This window comes from Hypanus sabinus, chromosome 15 (assembly GCF_030144855.1).
Source record: "Hypanus sabinus isolate sHypSab1 chromosome 15, sHypSab1.hap1, whole genome shotgun sequence".
NCBI lineage: Eukaryota > Metazoa > Chordata > Chondrichthyes > Myliobatiformes > Dasyatidae > Hypanus > Hypanus sabinus.
Genome location: NC_082720.1, coordinates 56,247,805 through 56,275,427, shown reverse-complemented (window position 1 = coordinate 56,275,427; position 27,623 = coordinate 56,247,805). Strand labels below are relative to the sequence as shown.

Genomic DNA, 27,623 nt, shown 5'->3' with positions numbered 1-27,623 from the left:
TGACTTTCCGTAGATCGTAGCTGCATTTCTTCATCTCCTGTTCGTTAGCGGCAACGTAAGCTCTGTCTCGCGCGGTTAATGCTGCGCGCACGGAAATATCGACCCAGGGTTTCTAGTTTGGATAGATCTTGACCGATTATTGAATAATCAGACTATTATCTAAATGGGAAGGGGTTCAAACATCAGAGATACAAAGGGACTTGGAATCCCTCATGCAAGACTCCCAGAAGGATAAATTAAAGGTTGAGTCTGTGGTGAAGAAGGCAAATGCAGTGTTGTTATTTATTTCAGGGGGAATATAATATAAGAGCAAGGAGCTAATGCTGGGCCTTTATAACACACTTGGCAGAGAGCAATTAGTGTATTATCAACTGTTTTAGAACTCATATCTCAGTAAGATTGTGTTCCCATTGGAGAAGAACCAGGGGATGTTCTCAAGGATGATTCCGGGAATGAAGGGGTTAACATGTGACAAGCGTTGGCAGCTTTGGGCGTCTACTCATTGGAATGTAGAAGAATTGGAGGGGATCTCATTGAAACCTACAGAAAGTTGAAATGACCAGATCGTGTGGATTAGGAGGGGACGTTTCCTGTGCTGGGGGTATCCAGGACTAGAAGGCACAGCCTCAGAATTGAGGAGTGATCCTTTGAACAAAGGTAAGGAGGAATCATTTTATCCAGGGAGTAGCTAATCTGTGGAATGCTCTGCCACAAGCTGGGCATGTAGGTAGATTTAAGGTGGAAGTTGATGGTTTCCTGCTAGCTCAGGGCATCAACAGATATGGTGAGGAGTATGGGGTTGCATGTAAACCGGAATGATGGCTGTACAGACTCGATGGGCTGAATGGCATAATGTTGCTCCTGTGTGTTATGGTGTATTATTATATCTCTGTGGTTATTATGGATTGTCCTATCTGTAATAACGGATCAGCTACAGTATAATTTTTGGGACTTTGGCTCTAAAACTCGATCAGGCTTACATTTATACTAAGGTATGTTATCTTTTATGAGTTTGTATTTTACTCCAGAAATTATTGAATGATGGTTATCACTTGATTGTGCCTGTGTAAGTAAGCAGTTTGAATTAAACTACTGCAGGATCCTGTAAAGTGTTTCTCTTGTCATTTTTCTGTATTTATCGCATTGAATTTGTTGGACTTTTATTTTGTGTTCGATACATTTTGTGTAACCCACCTCTCCCCGTATTGCCACAAAGAACACTTACTTTTCGGGTAAGAGTTCTCCAAACCTGAGCTAGGCGTTCGAAGCTTCTCTGTCAATATCTAGTCCCACTCATTTGTGCAGATAACTTCCATGGAGGGTCATGCTCTTACATTGGTTAACGCTGTGGTTTTTTTGTGTTGATAGTTTCTTCATCTTTTCTGATTTGAGTTTTCATTTAAGTTCTGTGTTGCATACTTCTTATCAAAATTGCATACGCTCACGTGCAGTGCTGAATCTTGTTGTGGTTGATGGAAATGCATCCTAAGAATTGTTATCCAACTGTTGTGTACTTTTTTCGTCTGTTATTTCTCTCCTCCTTCTGTCCTGGCTAATGATAACCTAAATATGTTCCAGTGTACATCGGTACTTTCTAAAATTCGACATTTCTGTTCTTATTTTATTTGAATTTTTATTCAGGTCTGATTCGGGCCAGGATAAACCAAAAGGAATACGTTAATATAGGTACAGCGGAAGAATGTATTGCCTTTGTTATATTTCTACCTTCGTGCTCTGTTTCACAGATTTCCTTAAGCCTTGAAGTAAATTTTGTCAGAATCTTCCCTTTCTCGCATTACTGTCTATATTATGTCCTTGTTGATATCTCAGATGCTTATGTGATTAATATTTATCCCTCGGTATTATTGTATCCTGCTGCACTGATTTAGTAATATTTCTCCTCTTTTGAATCTGTCTTTTTTGTTTAAAATGTTGCACTATTCCAAAATTCGTGTTTATATATTTATAAAATAGTTTTCCTGTTTCAGTTAATTAATTTAGCTCAGTGTTTCGCAACTTTCAATTGAGCAAAGTCTCTCTTAGGCACAATATACCTTCTGGCACCCCCATAGTGTGAACGTGAGAAACATGATTCTGCTCTAAATCAACAAAATTTAAGCAATAACTATGTGCTGTCCAGCATCTTAGATATCAATACGATCTTTGAGCAGATTGTTTTATAGCAAGAGTTCAAATGTATTGTTCAAGTTGTGTCAGCAAAAGCCTTAAGACCCCATGCATAACAAAGTCCAACTGGTTTATCTTTTTTCGTGAATATGTGTTTCACTACACTGAAGCCTCTTTCAACAATGTAGGTAGACAGAAATGCAATGAGAAGCAATTTGGCTCTTGACCAAGGACCAGGAAGCTTCTTATGACAGTGTAGTCATAAACCACAAAAGCATAAAATGTTGAAAAACATTTTTGCTTCCACATCATTCTGGATTTCCACAATTTCTTATTGCAAGCTCTTTTCCTGTTCTCACACCTTGCAATGTAATGGGTTATTTATCAGTCCAGAATTTACAGATTGTTAAAGTCCTTGAAACGATTCTGAAAATCCTACTTCAGAGTCTGCAAGTGTAAGCAGCACTGTTGCAAATCACCGTCTGTGAGAGATAAAACCATACTGTTCATACACGGACACGTGAGAGCATTACCTTCACAATCTTTTGCTGATATATTTCCAATTTTCCCATAAAAGTTGACATTGCACATTTTATCTGGATTAAAATTGAAATTTTCACCCTACAGCTTCATATTTGAATGTTCTTTTGTCATAGATATGCCACATCTTTATGTAGAAGTTCAGTCTTATTTCCCAAACACATGCCGACTTCAACGAAAATGCAACCAGTGTATCAAACAGATCAAACAGACGTTTTAAGTAGCAGCCTTTTGACAGCCAATGCACTTCAGTGTGGAGAAACAACTGTTCAAGCTCGTCATCGTTATCATGGCATAATTGGTGAAATATTCTGCTATTTAATTGATGAGTATTAATTTGTTGAGAACAAATTACAAGATATTACAAGTCATGCTTGAAAAAAATGTCACTGGTTGAGGATTTTGGCTGTGACATATTTTAAATGAATTACACAATGGATTGCAAACAGACATAGAATTTCTGTTTTCATAAATTACACTAAAACAGCATGGCCACATGTCATATATGGTGTTCCATCTGTTGCACAAAATATCATGCCCCTCAATATACATTTTGACTTCGTCTTAGATTCATTCACCGTTGTTAACGTTTTACAGAGGTGCATCTCTTCATTAACTTTCTTTCCATTCTTCATAAATCGTACATATGCAGTTAGCTCATCCTTGACTCAGACACTTGACTCATTCAGTTGTATCCAAAATTCTGTTTCTGTAGCTCTGTGCGTGTTTGATACTCAATGTCTTCACTCTTGTCGTCAATACGACGAGATACAGTGTTATTATTCAAAGGAATGAATTTGAAAATACTGTTATCCATTGTTGTATAGGTGGTGAGCACTTCTGATGCGTAATAATATAGAAACAAGGAAACATGGAAAACCTACAGAAAAGCATAGGTTTTTCGGCCCACAATGCTATGTCCAACGTGTACAAACCGTGTACTTTCTTTAGAAATTACTTCGGGTTACCCATGATTCTCCATTTCTCTAAGCTCCAAGGACCTATCCAGGAGTGTCTTAAAATGCACTATCGTTTCTGCCTCCAGCCCTGTCGCCCGCAGGCCATTCCACACACTCAGCACTCTTTGTGTAAAAACAGGACATGTCGTCTCTACATGGGGTTTAGAGAAACGGAGGGCTATGGGTAACTCTAGGTAATTTCTAAGGTCAGTACATGTTCGGTAAGGATTTGTGGGCCGAAGGGCCTGTATTAAGCTGTAGATTTTCTATGTTTCTAGGTTTCTATATACGAATGGCCACTTTATTAGGTACAGGAGGTACTTAATAATGTGGCCACTGAGTGTATGAAGCTTTGTGCTAGCTTGTATTCAAACTGCTTGTCAAAATACTTCATCTGAATCAATATTCCGCAAGGCAATCTGTTCTACATGCTGGGTTGCGAATGCAGACAATTAAGTTGATGAGGGCACGGTATCTTTTTGGAACAGGTTTAAATTGTTTTCAATGACAAATTTGGTTGAGTGGGTGGTAACACACTTGGAGACTACTCTTTTTCTATGCGGTAAAAATGTAAATGAGGCAAATCCTTTCACCACAACTGTGTATATCCCAAAGCCTACATTTAGCCGTTCTTTACACATAATCAAAAACGAAAACAAATCTCCATTTCGTCCCATCCCTTCTGATTCCTGCCACATTCACCCAACTGTACTGATCATATCGGACATATTCCTTTTGTTCTACCCAATCCCCTTTCACCTTCTTTATCATTTCAACAGTAAATTCCGTTCTCTTCTTTCCATTTGGACAGTTGTTGATCCTTTATTCAAAAAAGGGAGTAGAGATAGCTCAGGAAATTATACATCAGTGACTCTTGCTTCATGGTTCAGAGAAGAAACTGAGAGGCAGGCTTTATGATTAGTTGGAGAGGTATAATATGATAAGGAGTAGTCAGCATGGCTTTGTCAAGGGCGGGTCGTGCCTTACGATCCTGTTTGAATTTTTTAAGGATTTAACTAAACACATTGATGAGCGAAGAACAGTAGATGTCATGTATAAGGGTTTCAGCAAGGCATTTGATAAGTTACCCCATGCAAGGCTTATTGAGATAGTAAGGAGGCATGTGATCTAAGGGGACATTGCTTTGTGGATCCAAAAATGGCTTGCGCACAGAAGGCAAAGATTGGTTGTAGTCGGGTCATATTCTGCATGGAGGTCAGTGAACAGTGATGTGCCTCAGGGATCTGTTCTGGGACCCTTACTCTTCGTGATTTTTATAAATGGCCTGGATGAGGAAATGGAGGGATGGGTTACTAAGTTTGCTGATAACACAAAGGCTGGAGGCTTTGTGAATAGTGTGCAGGGCTGTCATAGCTTATAGCGGGACATAGATACGGTGCAAAACTGTGTGAAAAGTGGCAGATGCAGTTCAACACAGATTGGTGTGAAGTGGTCAATTTTGTACGTCAAATATGATAGCAGAATATAGTATTAATGCTAAGGCTCTTAGCAGTGTGCAGGATCAGTAGGAACTTGCGGTCCAAGGTAGGGCTGGTGACAGCATTCTGTGTTAGGGAACACTTTGTACCTAGAAACCGTAATGCGATTAGTTTCAAACTAAATATGCAAACAGATAGGTCTTGTGTTCAGGTTGATATTCTAAATTGGATCTAGCACGTGTGAATTGGGCATGATCGTTCCTGGCAAAAGTGTACTTGGTAACTGAGCGGTCTTCAAAAGTGAAACTTTCTGAACATAAAACTTGCATGTGCCTGTCAGAATAAAAGAAAAAAAAAGACAACAGATGGTCGTAACCTTGGTTTTTAAGAGATATTCAGGCCCTGGTAAAGGAAACACAAAAGAGGTTATTTGCAGGAATAGGCAGGAAGATACAAATACCATGCTTATAGAGTATAAGAAATGCACGAGAACACTGAAGAAAAAAAGCAGGAGAACAAAAAGAACGCATGAGGATGCCATAGCAAACAGGATGAAGGAGAATCCAAGGGGATTCTACAGATGTGTTAAGAGGAAAAGGACTGCAAGGGGCAAAATTAATCCTCTGGCAGATCGGAATGGCAATCCATGTGTGGAGCCGAAGGAGATGGAGGGGATCTTAAATGATAATTTTTATGGAATATTTATTTGTTCATGAGAAGGGCACAGAGTCCAAAGAAGTGAAGCAAAGCGACATCGACTTCATAGTCTGCATACAGATTACAGTCGAGAAGTTGTTTGCTATTCGCAGGAAAATGAGAGTGGATAAATTACCAGGACCTGACAATGTGTTCACTCGGAGCCTCCAGGAGGCAAGTGCTGAAATTGCCAGGGCGCTGACAAAGATACTTAAATCACCCTCAGCGACACGTTAGGTACCAGAGTCAAGGAGGATACAAAAAGCTGGCCCCTCTTCAAAAGAGGCTGTAAAAATAAACCTGAGCATCATAGGCTACTGAGCCTAACACCAGTAGTGGGAAAGTTATTCGAAAGTATTCTGAGAGACCGAATATATAAGAATTTGGACAGACATGGAAAGATTGAGGATATCTAGCATGCCTTCATGTGTGGTAGGTCATGTATATCGATTTTTTTAGAGTTTTTCGAGGAGGTTAGCAAGAAAGCTGATTAAGGCAATGCAGTGGAAGATGTCTGCGTGGACTTTAGTAAGGCATTTGACAAGGTCCCTCATGGGAGGTTAATCAAGATGATGCATTCGTTCGGAATTAACGTAAATTAATAGTAAATTGGTTTTGACAGCCGCTTTGTTGGAGAAGCCAGAGTGCGAGTAAATGGTTGCCTCTCTGACTGGGCTCCTGCAAGGGTCGGTGCTGAGCCCGTTGTTTTTTGTTTTCTGTCATCTGTATCAACGATCAGGACAATAATGTTCTTAACTGGATCAGCAAATTTGCTGTTGACCCAAAGATTGAGGTTGTAGTGGACATCGCGGATGGCTTGCAGTTGGGTCTGGATCAGCTGGAAATATGGACTGAAAATGGCAAGTCGAATTTAAGCCAGACGAGTGTGAGGTGTTGTAGTTCGCAAGGACCTACCAGGGTTGATCTTACACTGTGAACGTTGGGGCAGTGACAGGTGTTTTAGAACAAAGAGCTCTGAAAATACAGGTCCATAATTCGACGTCATAAGTAGATAGCGTCGTTAAGAAAGCTTTTGTGACATTAACCTTAATAAATCAAAGTATTGAGTACCTGAGGATGTCAGTTTGAAGTTGCATAATTTATTTTGAGGTTTAATTTGGAGTATTATGGTGCATGTTTGTCACCTACTCTTAGGAAAGATTTAAATAAGTGTTAAAGAGAACGGAGAAAAAATTACAAGAATATTGCAGGGTCTGGAAAACCTGAGTTATAAGGAAAGATTGAATTGGTTAGGAATTTATTGCTTCGGACGTAGAAGTTTGAGAGGAGATTTGATAGAGGTATGTAATATAATGCTGGTTATATATACGGTGAATGCAAGCACGCTTTTTCCACTGAAGTTGGGAGGCACTACATCCAGAGCTCATGATTTAAGGGTGAAAGGTAAAAAGCTTTAGGGGAACAAGAGGGGAATCTTCTTCACTCGGAGTGTGGTGAGTGTGTAAAATGAGCTGCCACCACATGTGGTGCATGCAACTTCGATTTCAATGTTTAAGAGTAGTTTGGATCCGTACAGGACGTTCAAGTTATGGAGAACTATGGTTTCAAGGTCAATGGAAGTAGGCAGTTTAAATTGTTCGGCATGGAGTATAGGGCCTATTTCTGTGCTGTACTTTACTATAAATCTATTACTTTACGACAAATGAAACTGCGTTACTCTGGCTGATCCCAAATTTGCTTGTAAATCAATTATACCTGCACAGAGTGTTTACATTGAATAAACACATTTGAACAAATAAATGCAAACTATTCAGTTATAAAGGAAAGAATAACAATACATTGTTTTGAAAATGTTGAATGTGATTAGATGGATCGTTGCAGACAAAAGTTGAAATTAGTCGGGATAATTCGGATTGGATGCATTAATTGAATGAATGCTCTGAGTAGAGGCAGTGACTGAAGACTGCAGCACCAGCTGTGAGGACCAAAAAGATATGGACAGGGGAAGCACCTGAGCACCTGCAGGACTGCTTTGAATCAGTAGACTAGACTGTATTCAGGGATTCGTCTTTGAATCTGGTTGAATAGGCTAAAGTTGTCACCGACTTTATTAAAACCTGTGTGGATGAGTGTACGCCTCCAAAGACTTAATGGACGTTCCCAAACCAAAAGCCGTGGTTGAACCACGGGGTATGTCGTCTGCTGAAGGCACGTACCAGAAAATCGGGTATGATTTGCGGAGGACTATTTCAAGGACGAAAAGTCAATTTCGAACGAGTTTGGAGGCCATATCAGATGCATCGAAACTCTAGCAGGATCAGCAAGTCATTAATGCCCGCAAAGTGAAATCCAATGCTATGAATGTCAGTGATGCTTCACTTCCAGATGAATATAACGTTTCCTATGCACTCTTTGAAAGGGAGAACACAACTACTATACAGATGTGAAGACCCCTGCTGCACCTGATGACCCTGTGATCTCCGTCTCAGAAGCCAATGTTCGAATAACTTTTAAGAGAGCGAACCCTCGCAAGGGAGACGGTCCCGTTGGAGCACCCGGTAAGTCTCTGAAAACCTGGGCCAACCAGCTAGGGCGCGTAGTCAAGGACATTTTGAACCTCTCAATGCGACGGGCAAAAGTTCCCTCTTGCTTCAAAAAGGCAAAAAATATACCAGTGCCTAAGAAGAATAATGTGGGTTGCCTAAATATCCATCACTCGGTAGCACTCACATCGACAGTGATGAAATAATTTGAGAGGTTGATTAGGACGACTGAACTTCTGCCTCAGCAGGACCCTGGACCCTTTGCAATATGCCTATCGCCAAAATAAGTCAACAGCAGACGCAATCTCAGTGGTTCTCTACACGGCGTTGGACCACCTAGACAACACGAACACCTACGTGTGGATGCTGTTCGTCGACAATAGCTCAGCATTTCATACCATAATTCCCACAATCGTGGGTGCGAACTTGGGCCTCTGTACTCCCCTCTGCAATTCGATCATCGACTTCCTAACCGGAAGGCCGCAGTCTGTGCGGATTGGTGATAACATATCCTCTTCACTGGCGATCAACACTGGCGCACCTCAGGGATGTGTACTTAACCCACTACTCTATCTCTATATGCACATGACTGTTTAGCCAAGCATAGCTCCAATATCATCTATAAATTTGCTGACGATACAACCATTGTTGTTAGAAATTCAGGTGGTGAAGAGCTAGCGTACAGGAATGAGATATGCCAACCAGTGGAGTAGAGCCACAGCAACAACCAGGTACTCAATGTCAGTAAGATGAAAGAGCTGATTGTGGACTTCAGGAAGGGTAAGATGAAGGAACACATTCTAATCCTCATTGAGGAATCAGAAGAGTAGAGAGCAACCAGCTTCAAGTTTCCAGGTGTCAAGATCTCTGAGGATCTAACTTGGTCCCAACATATCGATGTAGTAATAAAACAGGCAAGACAGCGGCTTACACTTTATTAGGAGTTCGAAGAGATTTGGAATGTCAACAAATACACTCAAAATTTCTACAGTTGTACAGTGGAGAGCATTCTGACAGGTTTCATCACGGTCTAGCACGGTCTAATCTGGAGCGGCCACCGCAGAGGACTGAAAGAAGCTTTTTTTAGATGGTCGTAAATCTAGTCAGCTTCACCTTGAATACTACCCTACAAAGTACTCAGGATATGCCCTTTTCTCATTGTTACCATCAGGTAGGAGGCACCGAAGCCTGAAGCCCAGACTCTCACTCGGCGATTCATGAACACCTTCTTCACGTCTGCCATCCGATTCCTAAATGGACATTGAAGCCTTTGAAGCTCACTTTTTTATATACAGTATCTCTGCTTTTGTACGCTTCTTTAATCTATTCAATATGCATAATTGGCTTACTTGTTTATTTATTATTATTACTATGTTTTATTCGATTCTTTTTTTCTCTCTCTGCTAGTTTATGGATTGCATTGAACTACTGCTGCTAAATTAACAAATGTCTCGTCACATTCCGGTGATAATAATCCTGATTCTGATTCTGATTCTCTCCTACTCCTACAATGAATTTTGACGAGAGTCCTCGCTGAGAAGAAGCATAATACCATTGTCTATAAATTCAACTTCCGAGACGAATTTGGGCTCGAGGATAGGGAATTAAATTAGCCAAATGGGACCAGTATAGATAAGCCAGATGTTTTGGGGCAATGGTTGATTTTTATTCTTTACAACAAAATGATTCGATGCAAATTTATTCTGTAAAAATATACCTTTGGCCAAAATGATGACAAGCAAGGATTGCCAAATCTGATACATACTGATTTTTGAGGCTTATCACACAGTAGATAACTTAATTCTGGGTCCAGAATACTTGAAGATTTCAAGTTGCAAGACGAGATTTCTTCCTTGATCTTGCCCCGTTGTGACAGTCGGGAGGCCACATCCAGAAGAGTCGAGGTAAGTAAGATGGCAAATTTGCGCAAACCAAAATCATTGCATTAGAGTTATGTGGTGATACATCTCGAAAATTCGTCTTCCATCTCAACTCATCTTTGCGAGTAAAATACTGAAAGCCTTGTATTAAGTATATAAAGCGTAAAAGTTGAGGGTAGATATAGGACCAATTGAAAATATCGCTGCAGATATTGTAATGAGAGACACAGAGATGGAAGAGGAACTGAATGCGCATTTTGCACCTGTCTTCACAGATTCTGGAAAACTGCAAATGTTACTCCACTAGTTAAGAAGGGTGGGAGGCGGCAGAAAGGAAACTATAGACCTGTTAACTTGGCATCAGTTGTTAAGAAGTTGTTGAAATTGATTGTTAGCGATGAGATTATGGAATACCTGGAGGTACATAACCAGATAGGCCAAAGCCAACATGGTTTCCTGATAGGAAAATCCTACCTGACCTACCTACTGCAATTTTCTGAGGAAATTACAAGCAGGGTATGCAAAAGCGATGCATTAGACGTGGTGTACATGGGTTTACAGAAGGCCTTTGACAAGGCGCTGCACATGAGGCTGCTGAGCAAAATAAGAGACCATGAAATAACAGGGGAGTTAGTGGCATGGCTGGAGCATTGGCTGATAGGTAGTAAACAGAGAGTGGGAATAAAGGGTTCCTATTCTGGCTGGCTGCCAGTTACCAGTGGAGTTCCACGGGGGTCGGTGTTCTGACTGCGGTTTTTAGGAGGTATGCCAATAACTTGGACGATGCTATTAATGGATTTGTGGTTAAATTTGCCGATGATATGAAGTAGGTGGAGCAGCGGGTAGTGTTGAGGAAGCTGAAAGCCTGTAAAAAGACTTAAATAGTTTAGGGGAAAGGGCAAAGAAGTGGCAAATGAAATACAATGTCAGAAAATGTATGGTTATGCACTTCGGTGGAAGGAAAAAACGAGCAGAATTTTCCTTAGATGGGGAGAGAATTCAAAATGCAGAGATGCAAATAGACTTGGGACTTCGGAAGCATTCCAATTGTTAAAAGGCTGGAACAGATTAGATATGGTAAAGGTATTTCCCATGGTACAGGAATCTAGGACAAGTGGGCACGTCTTCAGGATTGAAGAACATCCAGTTAGAACAGAGATGCGGTGAAATTACTTTCGCCAGAGAGCGGTAAATCTGTGGAATTTGTTGCCACGAGCGGCTGGGAAGGCCAAGTCATTGGGTGCAATTAAGACAGAAATAGATAGGTTCTTGATTAGTCAGGGCATCATCAGGTATGGGAAGAAGACACGAAAGTGAGGATGATTAGAAGAATTGAATCAGCCATAATTGAATGGCGAAGCACACTCGACTGGCCGAATGGCCTACTTCTGCTCCACTATCTTATGCTCTTGTGATCACCCGAGCTTCTCCCGTCTGCCAGTGTTTGGTTCATATCTCGCTATTCCTCTCACTTTCATCCATGTATTTGTCCAAATGCGAAGAAAGTACTGAAATTGTACTCTATTGCAGCACTTGCTCTGACAGCTCTTTCCATGCGCTCACCATGCTTTACGTACAGAAGCTGCCTTCTGGTCTTACATCTTTCATCTTAAATATATGCAATCCTCTTTAACCCACCCCTTCCCTAAGAAAATTAGTCTAACTATTCCCTTTGTGAGTGCATCAAAAACTTGAGATAAATCTAGGACTTTAACCTCCAGTCTTCTTCCCACCGGAGAAAATCTTGCAGTCCATACAAACTCTCGTTATCACACAATCCCAGACTCACAGTCTTGCGAATTTTGTTGTGCATACTTTCCAACTTACTGATAGTCTTTTCATAACGGAGTAATAAGTGTGACACACAGGGCGGTCTCACCAATGTGCAATATCTTTGAAACATAACATCCTAACTCTTGTAATCAATTCAAGGTAATAACGCCAAACTCTATCTTGAACCACAGACTACCTCCACAACGTTAAAGGAGATGCGGAGCTGTTCTGCAGCTCCCTGCAGAGTATTAACACCCGCTGAGCAAGTCTTGCCCTGGTTTAAGTGACCCGCACTTGTACAACTTAAATCTGCATTTCTTTGGTATCCTTGCCCACATTCTTAGTTCAGTTCTTAACCTCTTAGATAACCCTTTTCACTAACGACTTCGCTACCAATTTTTATGCTCTCCGTTAACTTATTAATTGCATTAACAACATTTTACTGCCAATCGCTTTAATAAATAATAAAACTGATCACTATGTAAAACACTGGTAAAAGGCCTCGAAACTTAATAAGATACATCTATTAGCACCTCTGATTCCCTCGCCTCGTCAATTTTGCATAGAACTGACTAGCTCACCCTGTATCCCATGTGATTTAACCTTCCCGAATTTACCACGAACGTAGACTGATCGGCCGCCCAACCATGGTCGATCTTCTTACTTGCCCTGTTCGTAACACAACATTTACCCACGCACAAAATCATACGAGTAATCCCTTATAAAGTCATTCGTTCCAAATGCAGGTGCATCTGGTATTTCAGAATTATCCATGGGAAATATCCCACAACAGGTGTTAGGTTCACGGGCCTGCAAATACCTGACTCGCATTTGCAGCTTTTCTTAAATAAAAGCATAATAAATGGCAACCTCCAATCTTCTGACAGGGCCAACAAATTGGAAGTACATCTGTCAGGGCCCTAGCAATTTCATCTTAATCTTACCACGATATCTTTATAAGCGCTGGACCAGGCCGAGGTGATTTATTCACAATGTCTTTGGATATATTGTGAAGTTTTCCAAAAAAGTTACCGCTTCGCCTAAAAATGCTGGTCGCAGTGAACAAGGAAGCAGTAATAAAAAAAAAATCAGCGCATATTCTGCCCTTTACTTGAACGTGCAATATTAAGCAGTAGTTAGTAGGGAGGTAAATAAGGAGTGAGAGCTTTGAAACACTATAATGGGGGAAGAAGGGAGAACATTTGTTTGATGCCGAAATCTTGTAGGATTTTTTTTTAATTAATTTGAATGTCAAAACTGGTTAAGTGGGACGCAATAATCATGGAAACCGTTTTTCTGGTCTGAGCTGCACTGTGGAGGATAAGAACAGATCACTTCACATGGACCGGGAATATTTCAAAACGTCATGCAGTACACTCTACAGAACCAAAACCAAAAGTGAAGCTTTATTTCAATCTAGCAGTTACGATTCTTCCAGGATTCAACAACTTCACGGATCATATCAGAAATTTTCACTTTGTTGTACCTATTTCTCCCTCATCTGCTCTGCTATTTCATGACTAAATAGTGTTCTGTTCTTACTTGTTGTATCTTAGCCCTGGAAACGCTGGGCAATAACAAATTATTTCTGAAGCCATACTATGTGGAATAGTAGAATTCTTGGCGTGGCACCACAGATGCCACTCTCAGCTGGTTAGCTTCCATTGGCTGGAAATGTTAATATTGAACATTTCAACAAATATACACCTTAACTGAAATAAACATCATTGCACAAATGGAATATTTGTGATATAATCAAATCGGAATATAGTACATTACTGGCTATCTCAAAATAACTGCAAGTAAATGGGCGGCTCCTCCCGTTACGCATTCTGGCAATTTAGCATTGGGCTTGAGAGCTGGCAGGGCCGCATGGCTACAAGAAAAGGATTCAGACAGTTTGAGCACTGAGGCTGTCCTTGCATGTAGATTATATGGGCAGTACTATTATAGTGTAATGTTTCCTCAACTGCAGATTGTCGATTAAACGTGTCCACCTGTGTAACAATACCTGGGAAGTATACTCTTGGGTGATATTTCTGTCTTGTTTACACTTGATGCCAACCAACAAAATGATAATCAGAACAAATACAATGGAAGGGTAACAACATATAACCGATAAATGAATACTTAGATCAGCATTCTTCACTAAATTGACACTTTTGGCCTTTGTTTCTGGGATATTCTCCACGCAACATAATGTGAATTGTAACCGCGCTGGATAGGCACCAAGATGACCAAGGTTTGTATGAATAGATTCGTCTCCAACAGCTTGAGTGTTGCTTAGATTTCTCCAGTAGTTCGCCCGCTGGTTGTTTTGACCGAAAGCTTGGTTCAGTATCTTTCAATATTCGGTAACTTAGTCGCGCGTTCAGACCAAACTCTGCATCTGTAGACATGATTTTTGTGACTAAGTAGATCGGACCCGCGGACTGGTGATGGAACTCAACTGCTGATGATCCACATTGTTTTGAAGGTGAAACAATTCCCGGAGCGTTGTCATTTTGATCCAGTGTATTTAATTCACCGCAGCGTTGCTGCAAATCGAGAGCATTCCAGTATCACGAGCTTAAACATAGATCTGGAGGTTCTTGTGTTCCTCACAGAGAAAAGATCCCATTGCATAAATACTCCTGTTTATGGAGTTAATGCTGAGGGAAGTGTGCAGTGGCAAGTTTTGGATAAGATTGTCCAGAATGAAGTACCTAACAGAGGAATTCTGCTCCAGTTCAGGATCGGTTGAAGTCACTGCGAAGATAGATACGCCAGGAGTGTTATTTTCAATCAGATCTATGTTGAATGGAGATTTCAACAAAGGGTGCGGCGTTATTGTTTATATCAGTAACTACATTATGATGGTTTTATTTGTTGACCGTGAAAGTGACCTAAAATCCCAGGCTGAAACTGATAGTTTATGCTCAGACACGGTTTTACGGTTCAACATTTCAGTTGTAATTAATTCATAATGTTTGACTGATGTTTGCAACATAAAGGGGACATACTTTGGTATCTCGCAGCGCAACAGAATCACGATAATATAAATCAAGGTACTTAACGGTCACGGCGGAGAACTTTCCGGGATATGGTTGTTGTTGGTGGTGACGTAATTTATGAACTTGTGTGCTTTGTCTTTCTCGTCAATAACCTGGATCAGCGCTTTCGAGTGTCCTGTAATCGCAGGTGACCCGTGATCAACAGCTTGAATATGGTGTGAATAGCTATATCTTTCTTCAAAATCTAACGGCATTTCGGTGGGAATTTACACGGTATCTTGGACCAAACAGAATATATCATGGACTCTTCGTGAGGTTAGTCCAGGAAAAGATTATTTCATGTTCCTATTCAGCCTTTCGTCCAAATCATCTGCGTTATCTTTCATCACTAACGCACTTATAGTGCATTTTCCTTCATGCTGCTCTTGTAAACAGCAGATTCGAATATAGATAGGTTATCACTTAAGCCTAGTACAGTACATAATGAGAATCTAAGCTGTACGGGATCTCTAAGTATTCTCACTATCTGCAGTCGTAAGCATTAGCTGAAGGGATGACTACAGCTCCGTGGTCCGAGGACTTCACTAACAACAACTCGGCAAACCCCAGCCCGCCCTCAGCTCTCTGAGCTTTCAGACCAAAGTATCCACTCGAATTGATTGCGCAGTTCATTGCCATGTCAGGGTTTTCCATTCTCTCGAGACGAAAATGTACCCCAGCTGTAATGGCTTCAGATATTTGCAAGGCAACACTTTGCTGCGAAACATAGGGGAGTTGTCATTTACAGCAAGAATATCCACTTACCTGCGATTCACCCTTTACGGATTTTCCAGTATTATTTCGGAAGGTAAAGTACACGTATCTCCGTGCCCACGAACATATTCCCTGTCAACTCTTTTGCAAATAGGCAAAAGTTCACTATCCAAACTAAGTTTCCTCCGTCATCACACCTGTGCCAAAATTTACGAACAGATTCTTCAATCCCAAAGTCTGAGTCATATTCCCAACAAATGCACCTTATTCGATTTCCTCCGGCGTAGAATAACGAATCTAACAGAAAATTAGACCCGCTGCACACAGGTGAATTACGCAAGCATTCGCAATGAAAGCACTCGTCAGTAGGTAAGCGATTGTTCCACATACAATCAACATTTATAACTTGACCTCTGTAAGATTAGGCGGCAAACACCTTCACCCATATACTATAATAAGTAGATATATATTTTACTGCAGAACTTAAATAAACATGCGATGTATATTTCTCATTTCATCTTAACAATTCCAATGCAGGCACTGCTAGTCTTTCCGTCAATTCTGGCATTTTATTATGGATGTGGGCCGGGTGACGTATCAATGTTTGCGTTTCAACATCTCATTCGACAAACTCAGCTCTTTCAACAAATACAAGCTATTCTTAAAGCTGCACTGTAATGCTAAATAAGTCTTCCGAACATAAAACGCAATTATTGATAAAATTAACGATTTAATTTTGTTTACAGCGTCTAGCATCGAAGGTCGTGATATATTTAGATGGGGTGTTGCTCTAAAATTTCAGAACTTCGAGCTAAATTTTAAACCTCTTTTTAAGGTTTCGGACAAATAAACGATACCCGAGGTTTTAGACCGTGTCTAGAGCTGTTAAACAGGTCTACCTATTCACTCAGATGACAAATGTGCATAAATTGGCAGCATCAGTTACCAGTCAGATTATATTTCGGAACAAGAAGATTCTAATTTTACAATGCTGAAGCTTGAGAAACGCAGACTGGTATAGAGTATACAACAAAATTCTATTCAACATTTTGAGGATGTTCTCGCGTCTTTGACAGTTACAGTTTCTTATCTCTCTTACAAACAACCATAGTCCGCCAGAGAAAGCAGGACCTCCCAGTGGCCATTCATTTTAATTCCACGTCCCATTCCTATTCTGATATGTCTATTCATGGCCTCCTCTACTGTCAAGATGAAGTCACACTCAGGTTGGAGGAACAACACCTTGTAGACCGCTGGGTTGCCTCCAACCTGATGGCATGACATTGACTTCTCTAACTTCCGTTAATGCCCCTCTTCCCGTTCTTAACGCATTCCTGATTTAGTATATTCCTCCCTCCTTTTTTGCTCTTTCTTCTTCTACTGCTTCTCCTTCTTCTCTCTCTCTCTCTCTCTCTCTCTCTCTCTCTCTCTCTCTCTCTCTCTCTCTCTCTCTCTCTCTCTCTCTCTCCTCTCTCTCTCTCTCTCTCATCTCTCTCTCTCTCTCTCTCTCTCTCTCTCCTCTCTCTCTCTCTCTCTCTCTCTCTCTCTCTCTCTCTCTCTCTCCTCTCTCTCTCTCCTCTCTCTCTCTCTCTCTCTCTCTCTCTCTCTCTCTCTCTCTCTCTCTCTCTCTCTCTCTTCTCTCTCTCTCTCTCTCTCTCTCTCTCTCTCTCTCTCTCTCTCTCTCTCTCTCTCTCTCTCTCTCCCCCAGCACTCTGCCTGTTCTCCATCACCCACTGGTGCTCCCCTCCCCCTTCTTTCTTCCTTGTCCTCCCATCGCATGATCCTTTCCCTTATCCAGCTCTGTATCCCTTTTGCCAAACACCTTTTCAGCTCTTTTCTTCACCCCACCCCCCTCAGGTCTTCTCCTATCATTTCTCATTTCCCCCTCCTCCTCTTCCTACTTTCAAATCACTTACTATCTTTTCTTTCAGTCAGTCCTGATGAAGGGTCTTGGCCCGAAACGCTGACAGAGCTTCTTCCTAGAGATGCTGTCTGGCCTGCTGTGTTCCACCAGCATTTTGTGTGGTTGTTGCTTGAATTTCCAGCATCTGCAGGTTTCCTTGTGTATAGCTCACACAAGCAGTAGCACTTTTTTTAGTATTCGGAGCAGATGTTGGAATCATAGAATACTACAGCACAGAAACGGTACCCTTCGGCACATCGAGTACGTGCCCAACTCTAATCTGCCTATTCCCATTTACCTACACCTGGATCATAATCGCCTATACACCTCACAAGGACGGACCTATCCAAATACTTCTTTCGAACCCTCATCCACCACTTCCACTGGCAGCTCGTTCCACACTCGCACTAATCTTTCAGTGACGAATTTCCCCATTATGTTTTCCTTAAATGATTCACATTTAATCTTTAACCCATGAAATCTAGTTCTAGTCTCACCCAACCTGAATGGATATTCTTGAGAATTTGCTTGTTAATTTTCTGATATGGGGGTATAAGAGCATAGCACGATTGATACCACCGACAACTGAAGCCATTTCGAATTTTCCCCAAGATGTTTTCCAGTGAGATTTCTTTGAGAAACAGAATCGCCATGTCAAGAACGGGAATCACATGCTGCTGTCAGATGGAGTAAAGTTTCGCAGACCTAAATTTAAAGTGTATTGAAAGGGTAAATAGTTTACGGTCCTCCCCCTCGTTGAATTCACTGATCTAATTTCTAACTTGAGATTCCAAGCTGTTCGCACTCTTTATTTGATGGATTGGCGGTAGGAACAGGATGGTGATCATTAAATAAATATCTGCGTCAGACAAAAAAAAAACAGAATTTGTATCTCTGTACGTCATTTTAAAGGGACGAGAGCAAAGGCGATAACCCATTGCAAACAGTAGGATCCTATAAAACAACACATATTGAAGGGAATCGCAGACAAAATGCTGGAGGAACGCAGAAGGCGAGGCAGCATTTATGGAAGTAAACACACAAAGGCCGAAATCCTTTGGCAGGTCTAGAGAAAAGGAGAACTAATATTAACCTCGCGACCACAGTCAAGGGAGTCGCTGCAGCAGCCTGGCACACCGACCTCCACCCCGCTGACCCATATCTCCAACTCTCGGACACCTCTCCCTTCCTGGTGTGCTTTAGTAGGGTAGTTAGGTGCTGCCTGGCTTGCTGAGCTCCTCCAGCATTTTGTTTGTGTTGCTTGGATTTCCAGCATCTGCAGATTTTCTCTTGTTTGTGATATTGAAGAAGGTGCTTGTTTTCGATCTTTGGTGAAGAAGAGATAGACATTGTCCAAACTACAGTGGAGTGCTCCGCCGATATTCTTTGGTACGTCAGATGGGATATGAGAAATCAAATCAAGGAACTACATACCCGCTCGTCTCCTCAATTATACATTTCTTAGACACATGGTGCACTTTTAAATCTCCAAGTTAATTTTGCCGTACCAAGTATTTGCTTAATTATTACTATTCTTCCCCCTTCTCTGAAACCCTGGATTTTGTTTTGTAATTTGTTGTGAATTGGATCAGCAAATTTGCTGATGATACAAAGATTGGAGGTGTAGTGGACAGTGAGGAATGTTTTCAAAGCTTGCAGAGGGATTTGGACCAGCTGGAAAAATGGACTGAAAAATGGCAAATGGTGTTTAATACATACAAGTGTGAGGTATTGTACTTCGGAAGGAAAAACCACGGTAGAACATACAAGGAAAATGGAGTGGCACTGAGGAGTGCAGTAAAACAGAGGGATCTGGGACTACAGATACAAATTTCCCTAAAAGTGGCGTCACAAGTAGATAGGGTAGTAAAGCGAGCTTTTGGTACATTGGGCTTTTTGAATCAAAGTACTGAGTATAAGAGTTGGAATGTTATGTTGAGGTTGTATAAGGCATTGGTGAGGACGAATTTGGAATATTGTGTGCTGTTTTGGTCACCGAATTACAGGAAGGATATAAATAAGGTTGAAAGAGTGCAGAGAAGGTTTACAAGGATGTTCCCAAGACTAGAGAAACTAAGTTACAGACAAAGGTTGAATAGGTTAGGACTTTATTCCATGCAGCGTAAAAGAATGAGGGGAGATTTCATAGAGGTATATAAAGTTATCATTGGTATAGATAGAGTGAATGCAAGCAGGCTCTTTCCACTGTGGTTTTGGGAGGGGAAAAAAAAACAAAGGACATGGCTTAAAGGTGAAGGGTGAAAAGATTAAGGGAAACATTCGGGGGGTGGGGTTCTTCACACACGGAGTGGTGGAATTGAGGAATGAGCTACCAGATGAAGTGGTAAATTCAGTATCACTTCTAACATTAAAGGAAAACTTGGACAGTTATATGGATGATAGGTATATGGAGGGATATGGTCCAGGTGCAGATCAGTAGGACTAGGCAGAAAAATGGTTCGGCACAGCCAAGAAGGGCCAAAAGGTCTGCTTCTATGCTGTAATATTCTATGGGTCTATGGTTCTATGGTACAATGCTCCTAGTATAGGTAATGGACTGAGCTAAAATGCGTAAATGTCTACCTCATCTCCGAATAGTATAATTATTTCAGCATGCTAATTATGGTCAATAGTTTCCAAGGTTTCATCGTACATGTTGATGGGATAATTTCCTCAGATACATACAATTCTCAAAACAGGAAATTTATACTCTCTGGCATTAAATATGCGTGTTTAAGTACACCACGTCATCTCCGAAAAATTGCCGTAGCTCTAACAATCTTCAATGATATCTTTGGTGTAACAACCAGTTAAAATGTAGAACACAAGGGCTTTGATTCTCACGTGAGCGACGAAAATCAAAATATATATTGAGCATTCAAAAATGTGCGTAGTGATACCAGCATAAATGTTTAAATTATTTGAAGTGGTTTAAGCAGAAATTGCGCAGTATTCAATTATCAAAGCGAAAACCACACTGCTCTGAAAATGTACAATGTGATTTTTATTTAATAGTTGCGCCCAAGTCTAAATCGGATAAAGATTCAGATATTTCCCGCTCTCTGAATGAACCATACTTGATCATTATGGCTGTCATGTTACTAAGCAAAATCCTTTCTGCTAAGAAACAAGATCACCATGCATAAATTCACACTCACAAACGGCCAGGTTCATTTTGACCAAGCTCCTATTCAATTTGTGACCACATCAAGTTTGTTAAATGTAAACATTCTGTATTATTTCTGTATGCTAGATAACAAATTTCAATGTCTTAAATTACCTTGTTTTTTTCTATTTCAAATTTACACATTTTAGCATTATGCTTTTATAATTATTCTGAGAATTGAAGGGGAACTGAGAGGAATGTTTTCGCACAATTGTAATGGGTAATGGAAATGAGCTGCCAGAAGGGGAGGTGGAGGTAAGATATTAATACCGTTCAAGCCTCATTGTACATGCCCCGAATGAGTTCCGTATAGAGAAATATGAAGTTAAAACACGCAGGTGGAATTAGGATCTATAAGCAGTAAGGCCTGGAGTCAGGTGGGAGAACGAAGGACATCGTTCTCTAATGTGCACCTATAAATCATAGAAATATATAGTGAACAATACAAGCGAAAATAATGACAGGCAAGAATAGCCAGCTTTGATTCAGACTGCTAGAAATAAATAACAAAATTAATGCAAAATTAAATTTTGAAACATTCCCAACTGGAAGATGAGGTGTTACTCCTCAGTCTTGCTGTCTTGCCTTTGCCTTGCTGAAACGATGCGGAAAGCCAGATTCAGAGAGGTCAACGTGTTAATGAAACATCGAATCAACGTGGTTAACTACCGGATGCATGTTTGAACGCCTGTGCACTGCAATCAATCACGCAATCTGCTTTTGTTTCACCAATGTAGAACCACCACATTGCGATGACCAATTTCTTCTATTAGAATCTGGGAGTAATACAACTCCAAGATCAGCTCTTTGGCTGAACATATCAATGCCGACTAATATGTCAATGAACGCTACTCTTATTTGTCTTAGTTTGATTTTATACACCGTCATAAGGTCAATGCTCCGACTCCTAACTTACTGGTTAAAAATTTCAGCCTATCCAGCCACACCTTATAACATAAGCCCTCCAGTGCTGGTAGCACCTTGTGAAATATTTCTGTACCATTACCAGCTATTGATAGCTTTCCGTTAGTTGCCCAACATAAATGACACAGCATATTATAAGTGTAGTCTCCCCAACGAACCGCAGAGTTGCAACATAACGTACCGAATTAGTAGTCTAAATAGTAGCTTATGAACGTAAATAAACTAAATAATCCCCCCCCACACACACACACTGTGTACCGCTGTCTTTACCTTCAGCAATGATATACCTGCGCCTTTAGGTTTCTGTTCTATGAAGCTTTTCAGATTTTCATGGATTAATGTGCACCCACTTCCTGGTTTAATGGAACAAATTGAAACAGGTCGCACTTGTCTAACTTACAGTTGATCTACCTTTCTTGGACCACCGGCACAGTTTGTCTAGAAGACATTGAATTTAGCTTAGACAATATTCTTCACTCTCTAGTACATTGCCTTTTCTGATATTTTCCAGAAACATACTAACCGTGTAAACAATATATTCATGCAAACAGTAGATAAAAATAACAAATTCGAATGAATTCGGCACTGATACCTTTGACATTCCATTGATCACAGACCACCAATATAATTTACAACCCTCCACTAGCACCCTCCGAATCATTCCACTTCGTCATTACTTATCCAATTGACTAACTCGTTTTGGATCCTATGTGACTTACCCTTTCAGTCTAAACAACTATAACGATCCATGTCAAAGGCCTTGTTAAACATTAAGCAGATAATATATACAACCCTGATTTCGTCGTCTTCTTCAGCGCGTGTTCAAAAAGCTCAGACAAGTTAGTGCGACACGACATCCCAAGCACAAAAACAAGCTATTCCCTTAAATTCTTCCCAACGCAAATGCTGGCAGATCCTGGCCCTCAGAAAACCCCATTGTCAATTTCCTATCAGAAATTTTCACTGGCCTGCAGATCCCTGGGTTGCTCTTGAAACGTCATTTAAATATAGGTGCATCATAAAACACCTGCCTGTACCTCAGACTTGACAAAAATAAACTGTGTATCATCTCCGCTAGGCCTTTGCAATGTACCCTCTAGCTTCCCAAAATATCCCCAGAAACGCTGGATCAAGCCACAGGGATTTATCCAAATTAATATGCTTCAGGACTAGAATAGAAATGTTGTATACAAATCACTTCTCCCCGCGACGCAGATCGTTGGACGGGGCCATGGGAGGGAGGTGGAGGAAGGGCATGCTTTGCGCACTTCGACCGGATTATAGATACGGAGTTGCATTCGGATGCCGAAGTACATACAGAGCTCCTTAAAAAGAATTTAAAAATTGTGGGGAATGAAATGTTGTTGACTATTGTGTAAATTCCATTCACTTTGAAATCTGTTTGACTAGAAATAGAAATCAAAAAATTAAATACCGAGATCACTAAAATTATTACGGTGTCAAATATGGCCTGTCCATATCAGTGATTACCCCTTGTTATCCCTCAATCGTATGCACTGCTAATACAACACCAAATTCTTTACAAACAAAAGAAAATCTGCAGATGCTGGAAATCCAAGCAACATACACAACATCCTGGTGGAACTCAGCGGGCCAGGCAGCATTTTGTGTGTGCAACTAAATTCTTTATTAAATTTACTTGCTCTGACAAGCAGCACGCATGTCAAACGAAGGAAACAATCGACTGTGGGGCTGCAGTATATTTTTGGCCCTTCTTATAAAAACATCTACATATTTGCCTCTGGATTTATTCTGTAACTTGCTATTACCTCATCTAGAACACAGTTCAATGTGTCAACGCATTTTTATCTCAATTTTCAAAATATCACAACATCATGTACACATATGTGTGTCAGGAATGGTCAGGAGGAAGAGTATAGGAAACTGATACAGGACTTTGTGATATGGTGCAACTCAAACTACCTGCGTCTCAATATCACCAAGACCAAGGAGATGGTGGTGGACTTTAGGAGATCTAGGCCTCATATGGAGCCAGTGATCATTAATGGAGAATCTGTGGAGCAGGTTAAGACCTACAAGTATTTGGGAGTGCAGTTAGACGAGAAGCTAGACTGGACTGCCAACACAGATGCCCTGTGCAGGAAAGCACAGAGTCGACTGTACTTCTTCAGAAGGCTGGCGTCATTCAATGGTTGTAGTGAGATGCTGAAGATGTTCTATTGGTCAGTTGTGGAGAGCGCCCTCTTCTTTGTGGTTGCGTGCTGGGGAGGCAGCATTAAGAAGAGGGACGCCTCACGTCTTAATAAGCTGGTAAGGAAGGCGGGCTCTGTCGTGGGCACAGAACTGGAGAGTATGACATCGGTGGCAGAGCGGAGGGCGCTGAGTAGGCTACGGTTAATCATGGAAAACCCTGAACATCCTCTGCACAGCACCATCCAGAGACAGAGAAGCAGCTACAGCGGCAGGTTGCTGTCAATGCAATGCTCCTCAGACAGGATGAAGTGAACATTACTCCCCAACGCCATTCGGCTCTACAATTCAACCACCAGGGGCAAGACATGTTAAAGTGCTGGGGTTAGGACTGAGCTTAAGTTACCACTCAATGCACTTTAGTAAACTATTTAAGAACTTTTTAAAAGCTATTTATTAATGCTTCTTGGGAGGGTGATTTTAGATGCATATCATATTTATACTGAGTTAAATACTGTATGTAATTAGTTTTGCTACAATAAGTGTTTGGGACACTGGAAAAATGTTGAATTTCCCCTTGGGGATGAATAAAGTATCTATCTATTTATCTATCTATCTATGAATCCAAGTGTTATCTACCTTTTTTCACTGCCGACTGAATAGCAAACCATTTGAAAATGTCATTCATTAACAGCTGGTAAGATTCTCCGAAGGTAACAGATGCCACGTGCAGACAGGGGAATTCCGGTTGATGTAAATTTTCTTTCAGCATTATTACAACTATACGCTTCGTCAACAGAAAATTACAAAAACAGTTGAAGAAAAGAAATATGTTCTGAAATACTTTACCCCAGTATCTTACATCTCAGAATATAAACAAAAGTAAGCACACATAAAATAAGCATAAGTTGCTGTTGTAGTTCTCTGTAACTTAGCATTCGGCTTGAGAGATGACAGGGACGCAAGGCTTCAAGAAAAGGAAATCGCTTTTCGCTGATTCTGGAGACAGGCAGACCGATAACTGAGGCAGTCCTGGCATGCGGACTACCTGGTCCGGACCAGGATAGCGTAAAGTTTCCTCCATTGCAGACCTTCGATTAAAAGTGTCCTGCATATCCCCACGTTTGTAAAAATAAGTGGGGGATGTATACCCTTGGGGGTTATCTCTGTCCTGTTTACACTTGATCCCGATAAGCACAATGATAATCAGAAGAAAGACAATTGAAGTGCAACTGAAAATAACCAATAAATTAAGATTTAGATCGGAAAAAGATTCTGAATTTCTTACTAAATTACTGCTTTTAGTGGGAGTTTCGGTGCTATTCTGCAAAATTGTGATGCGAAAGGTAACTGTACTCGATAGGCTTGGCTGCCCGTTGTCTTTCACTAAGATTGTCAAAGTTTGTGTGTTGAGATCCGCCTCCAAGATTTTACGCGCAGTTCTGATTTCACCAGAGGTTTGACCGATAATAAACAAACTGGGATCAGTAGCTTTCACCATTTGGTAAAAGAGTCGCCCGTTCTGACCAGAATCTGCATCAGTGGCCATTATCTTGGTGACCAAGTACCCCTGAGCCGCTGACTGGGGCAGGGTTTCCACGGCTGATGATCCACCATGCTCTGAAGGTGAAACAATCGCTGGTGCGTTGTCATTTTGATCCAGGATGATGACATTCACAGTAGCGCTGCTGCTCAACGGTGGCACTCCAGCGTCACGGGCTTGAACATGGATCTGAAAACTTTTCAGTTCCTCATAGTCAAAAGAGCGCAGAGCGTAAATGGTGCCGTTCATCGTGTTAACGTTCAGGTACGTGGACACTGGCAGGTTTTGAATGTAATTGTCTAGAATGGAATAAGAAACATAGCAATTCTGCTCCAGATCAGGATCTGAAGCTGTTACTGCGAAGATAGGAGTACCAGGAGAGTTATTTTCAGTTACATAAAAGTTGTAGGGCAATTCAGCAAAGCGTGGGGCATTATCATTTATATCTGTAACTACGATATGGATGGTTACATTTGTTGACAGTGACGGTGACCCCAAATCCCAGGCCGAAATAAGTATGTTATAATTTGACACAGTTTCACGGTCCAACGTTCCAGTTGTAATTAATTTATAATGATTGGACGACCTGTGTAGCATAAAAGGGACGTTCTGTGCTATTTCGCAGCGCACTTGACCATTCTCTCCAGAATCACGATCGATAACATCAATCAAGGTGATTAAATTTCCGGGCGTAGCATTTTCCGGGATTTGGATTGTGGCTGATGTCACTTTTATCTCGGGTGCGTTGTCATTCACGTCAGTTACCTTGATCAGCACTTTCGAGTATCCCGTCAGCGCAGGTGACCCGTGATCAACAGCTTGAATATCGAGTGAATAGCTGTTTGATTTTTCAAAATCTAGCGGCCCTTTGACTCGAATCTCTCCAGTTTTTGGGTCCAAGGAAAACAAATTACGCATTCTTCGCAAAGTAATAACATCACTGAAAGAATATGTTAGCTCTGCATTCAACCCTTCGTCCAAATCGTTTGCTTTAACTTTTAACACAACGGTATCTTCTGGTGCGTTTTCATTAATAGTGCCCCTGTAAACATCATGCTCGAATACAGGGTGATTATCATTGAAGTCCAGTACTGTAATGAGAATCTGAGCGTTTCCGGTTCTCTGAGGATTCCCACCATCCACAGCAGTAAGCACCAGTTGAAAGGATGATTGTAGCTCTCGATCTAAAGGTTTCTCTAACAGCAACTCAGCGATTATAATATCCTCCTCGGTTCTCCGTGTTTTCACACTGAAGTACTCACTCGAACTGATTGAGTAATTCGCGATACTATTCATTCCACTATCAACATCTTCCGCCCTCTTGAGTCGAAAACGTACCCCCGGTGGAATGGCTTCAGATATTTGTAAGGCAATATGTGTGTCCCGAAATGTAGGAGAATTGTCATTTACGTCAAGAATCTCCACTTCGCCGCGATACACCTCTAATGGATTTTCCAGCATTACTTCCAAAGGTATAGTACACAAATCTACTTGCCCACAAATACGTTCCCTGTCGATTCTTTCACAAATAGATAAAAGCCCATTATCCAAACTAACCTTCATGTACCGTTCCCCGTCATTAGAGCTGAGACGAAATTTACGAGCTGACAAAGTCGGTACCTTCAATCGCAAATCTTGAGCGATATTCCCAACAATTGTCCCTTCGACCATTTCCTCGGGAATAGAATAGCGAAATTGCCCTGGAATTTGATCCGGGACACAGACGATAAAACTGTGTGCAATTACAGTGATGCTTAATATGGATTTGGACGCCATTGTTCCGCATTCAGTTAATTTACAAATCCAGGCTTCTGCTCAATTAATCCCGAACAAGTCCTTACTGCAAAAAGTAAACGCATGCAGATAAATACCGAATCTAAACAGACAGAAGATTTTTACGCCTCAGCTTAAAACTAAAATTTAAACGCACGTAATGGTTGTCTCTTCGTTGACAGTGTACTTTTATTCTGGGCGAGGGAGGGGCAATGGATCCAACTGTGAAATTGAGTTTTTCATTGGTAGACAGCGACACAACCAGTTCTTTTCGTCAATTACAACTGATGTTCTTAAAGCTGTACCGTTCTACTATATTTAATGGTGCACACCATAAAATGTAGTTGTTGATACTATTGCTCAATTTATTTTATTTTCAACGTTTATCATCGTAGACTATAACAATACCTATCAGATGGCATTCTGGCCATAAATTTAACACGACCTAGAAGTTCACTCAGTATGCAATAGAGAACAG

General features: G+C 40.9%; 1 protein-coding gene across 1 annotated transcript; it reads right to left on the bottom strand.

Moving 5' to 3' along the window:
- Window positions 1-24,710: 24,710 nt before the first annotated feature.
- On the bottom strand, window positions 24,711-27,148 carry LOC132405237 (protocadherin gamma-C5-like). Its single transcript, XM_059989922.1, has one exon. The coding sequence runs from the start codon at window positions 27,146-27,148 to the stop codon at window positions 24,761-24,763; it is 2,388 nt and encodes a 795-aa protein (XP_059845905.1). The 3' UTR covers window positions 24,711-24,760.
- Between the last annotated feature and the right edge of the window lie 475 nt (window positions 27,149-27,623).

Bases quoted from the DNA above. Each gene is read 5' to 3' on its own strand.
- LOC132405237 (XM_059989922.1), bottom strand. From the start codon at position 27,148: ATGGCGTCCAAATCCATATTAAGCATCACTGTAATTGCACACAGTTTT.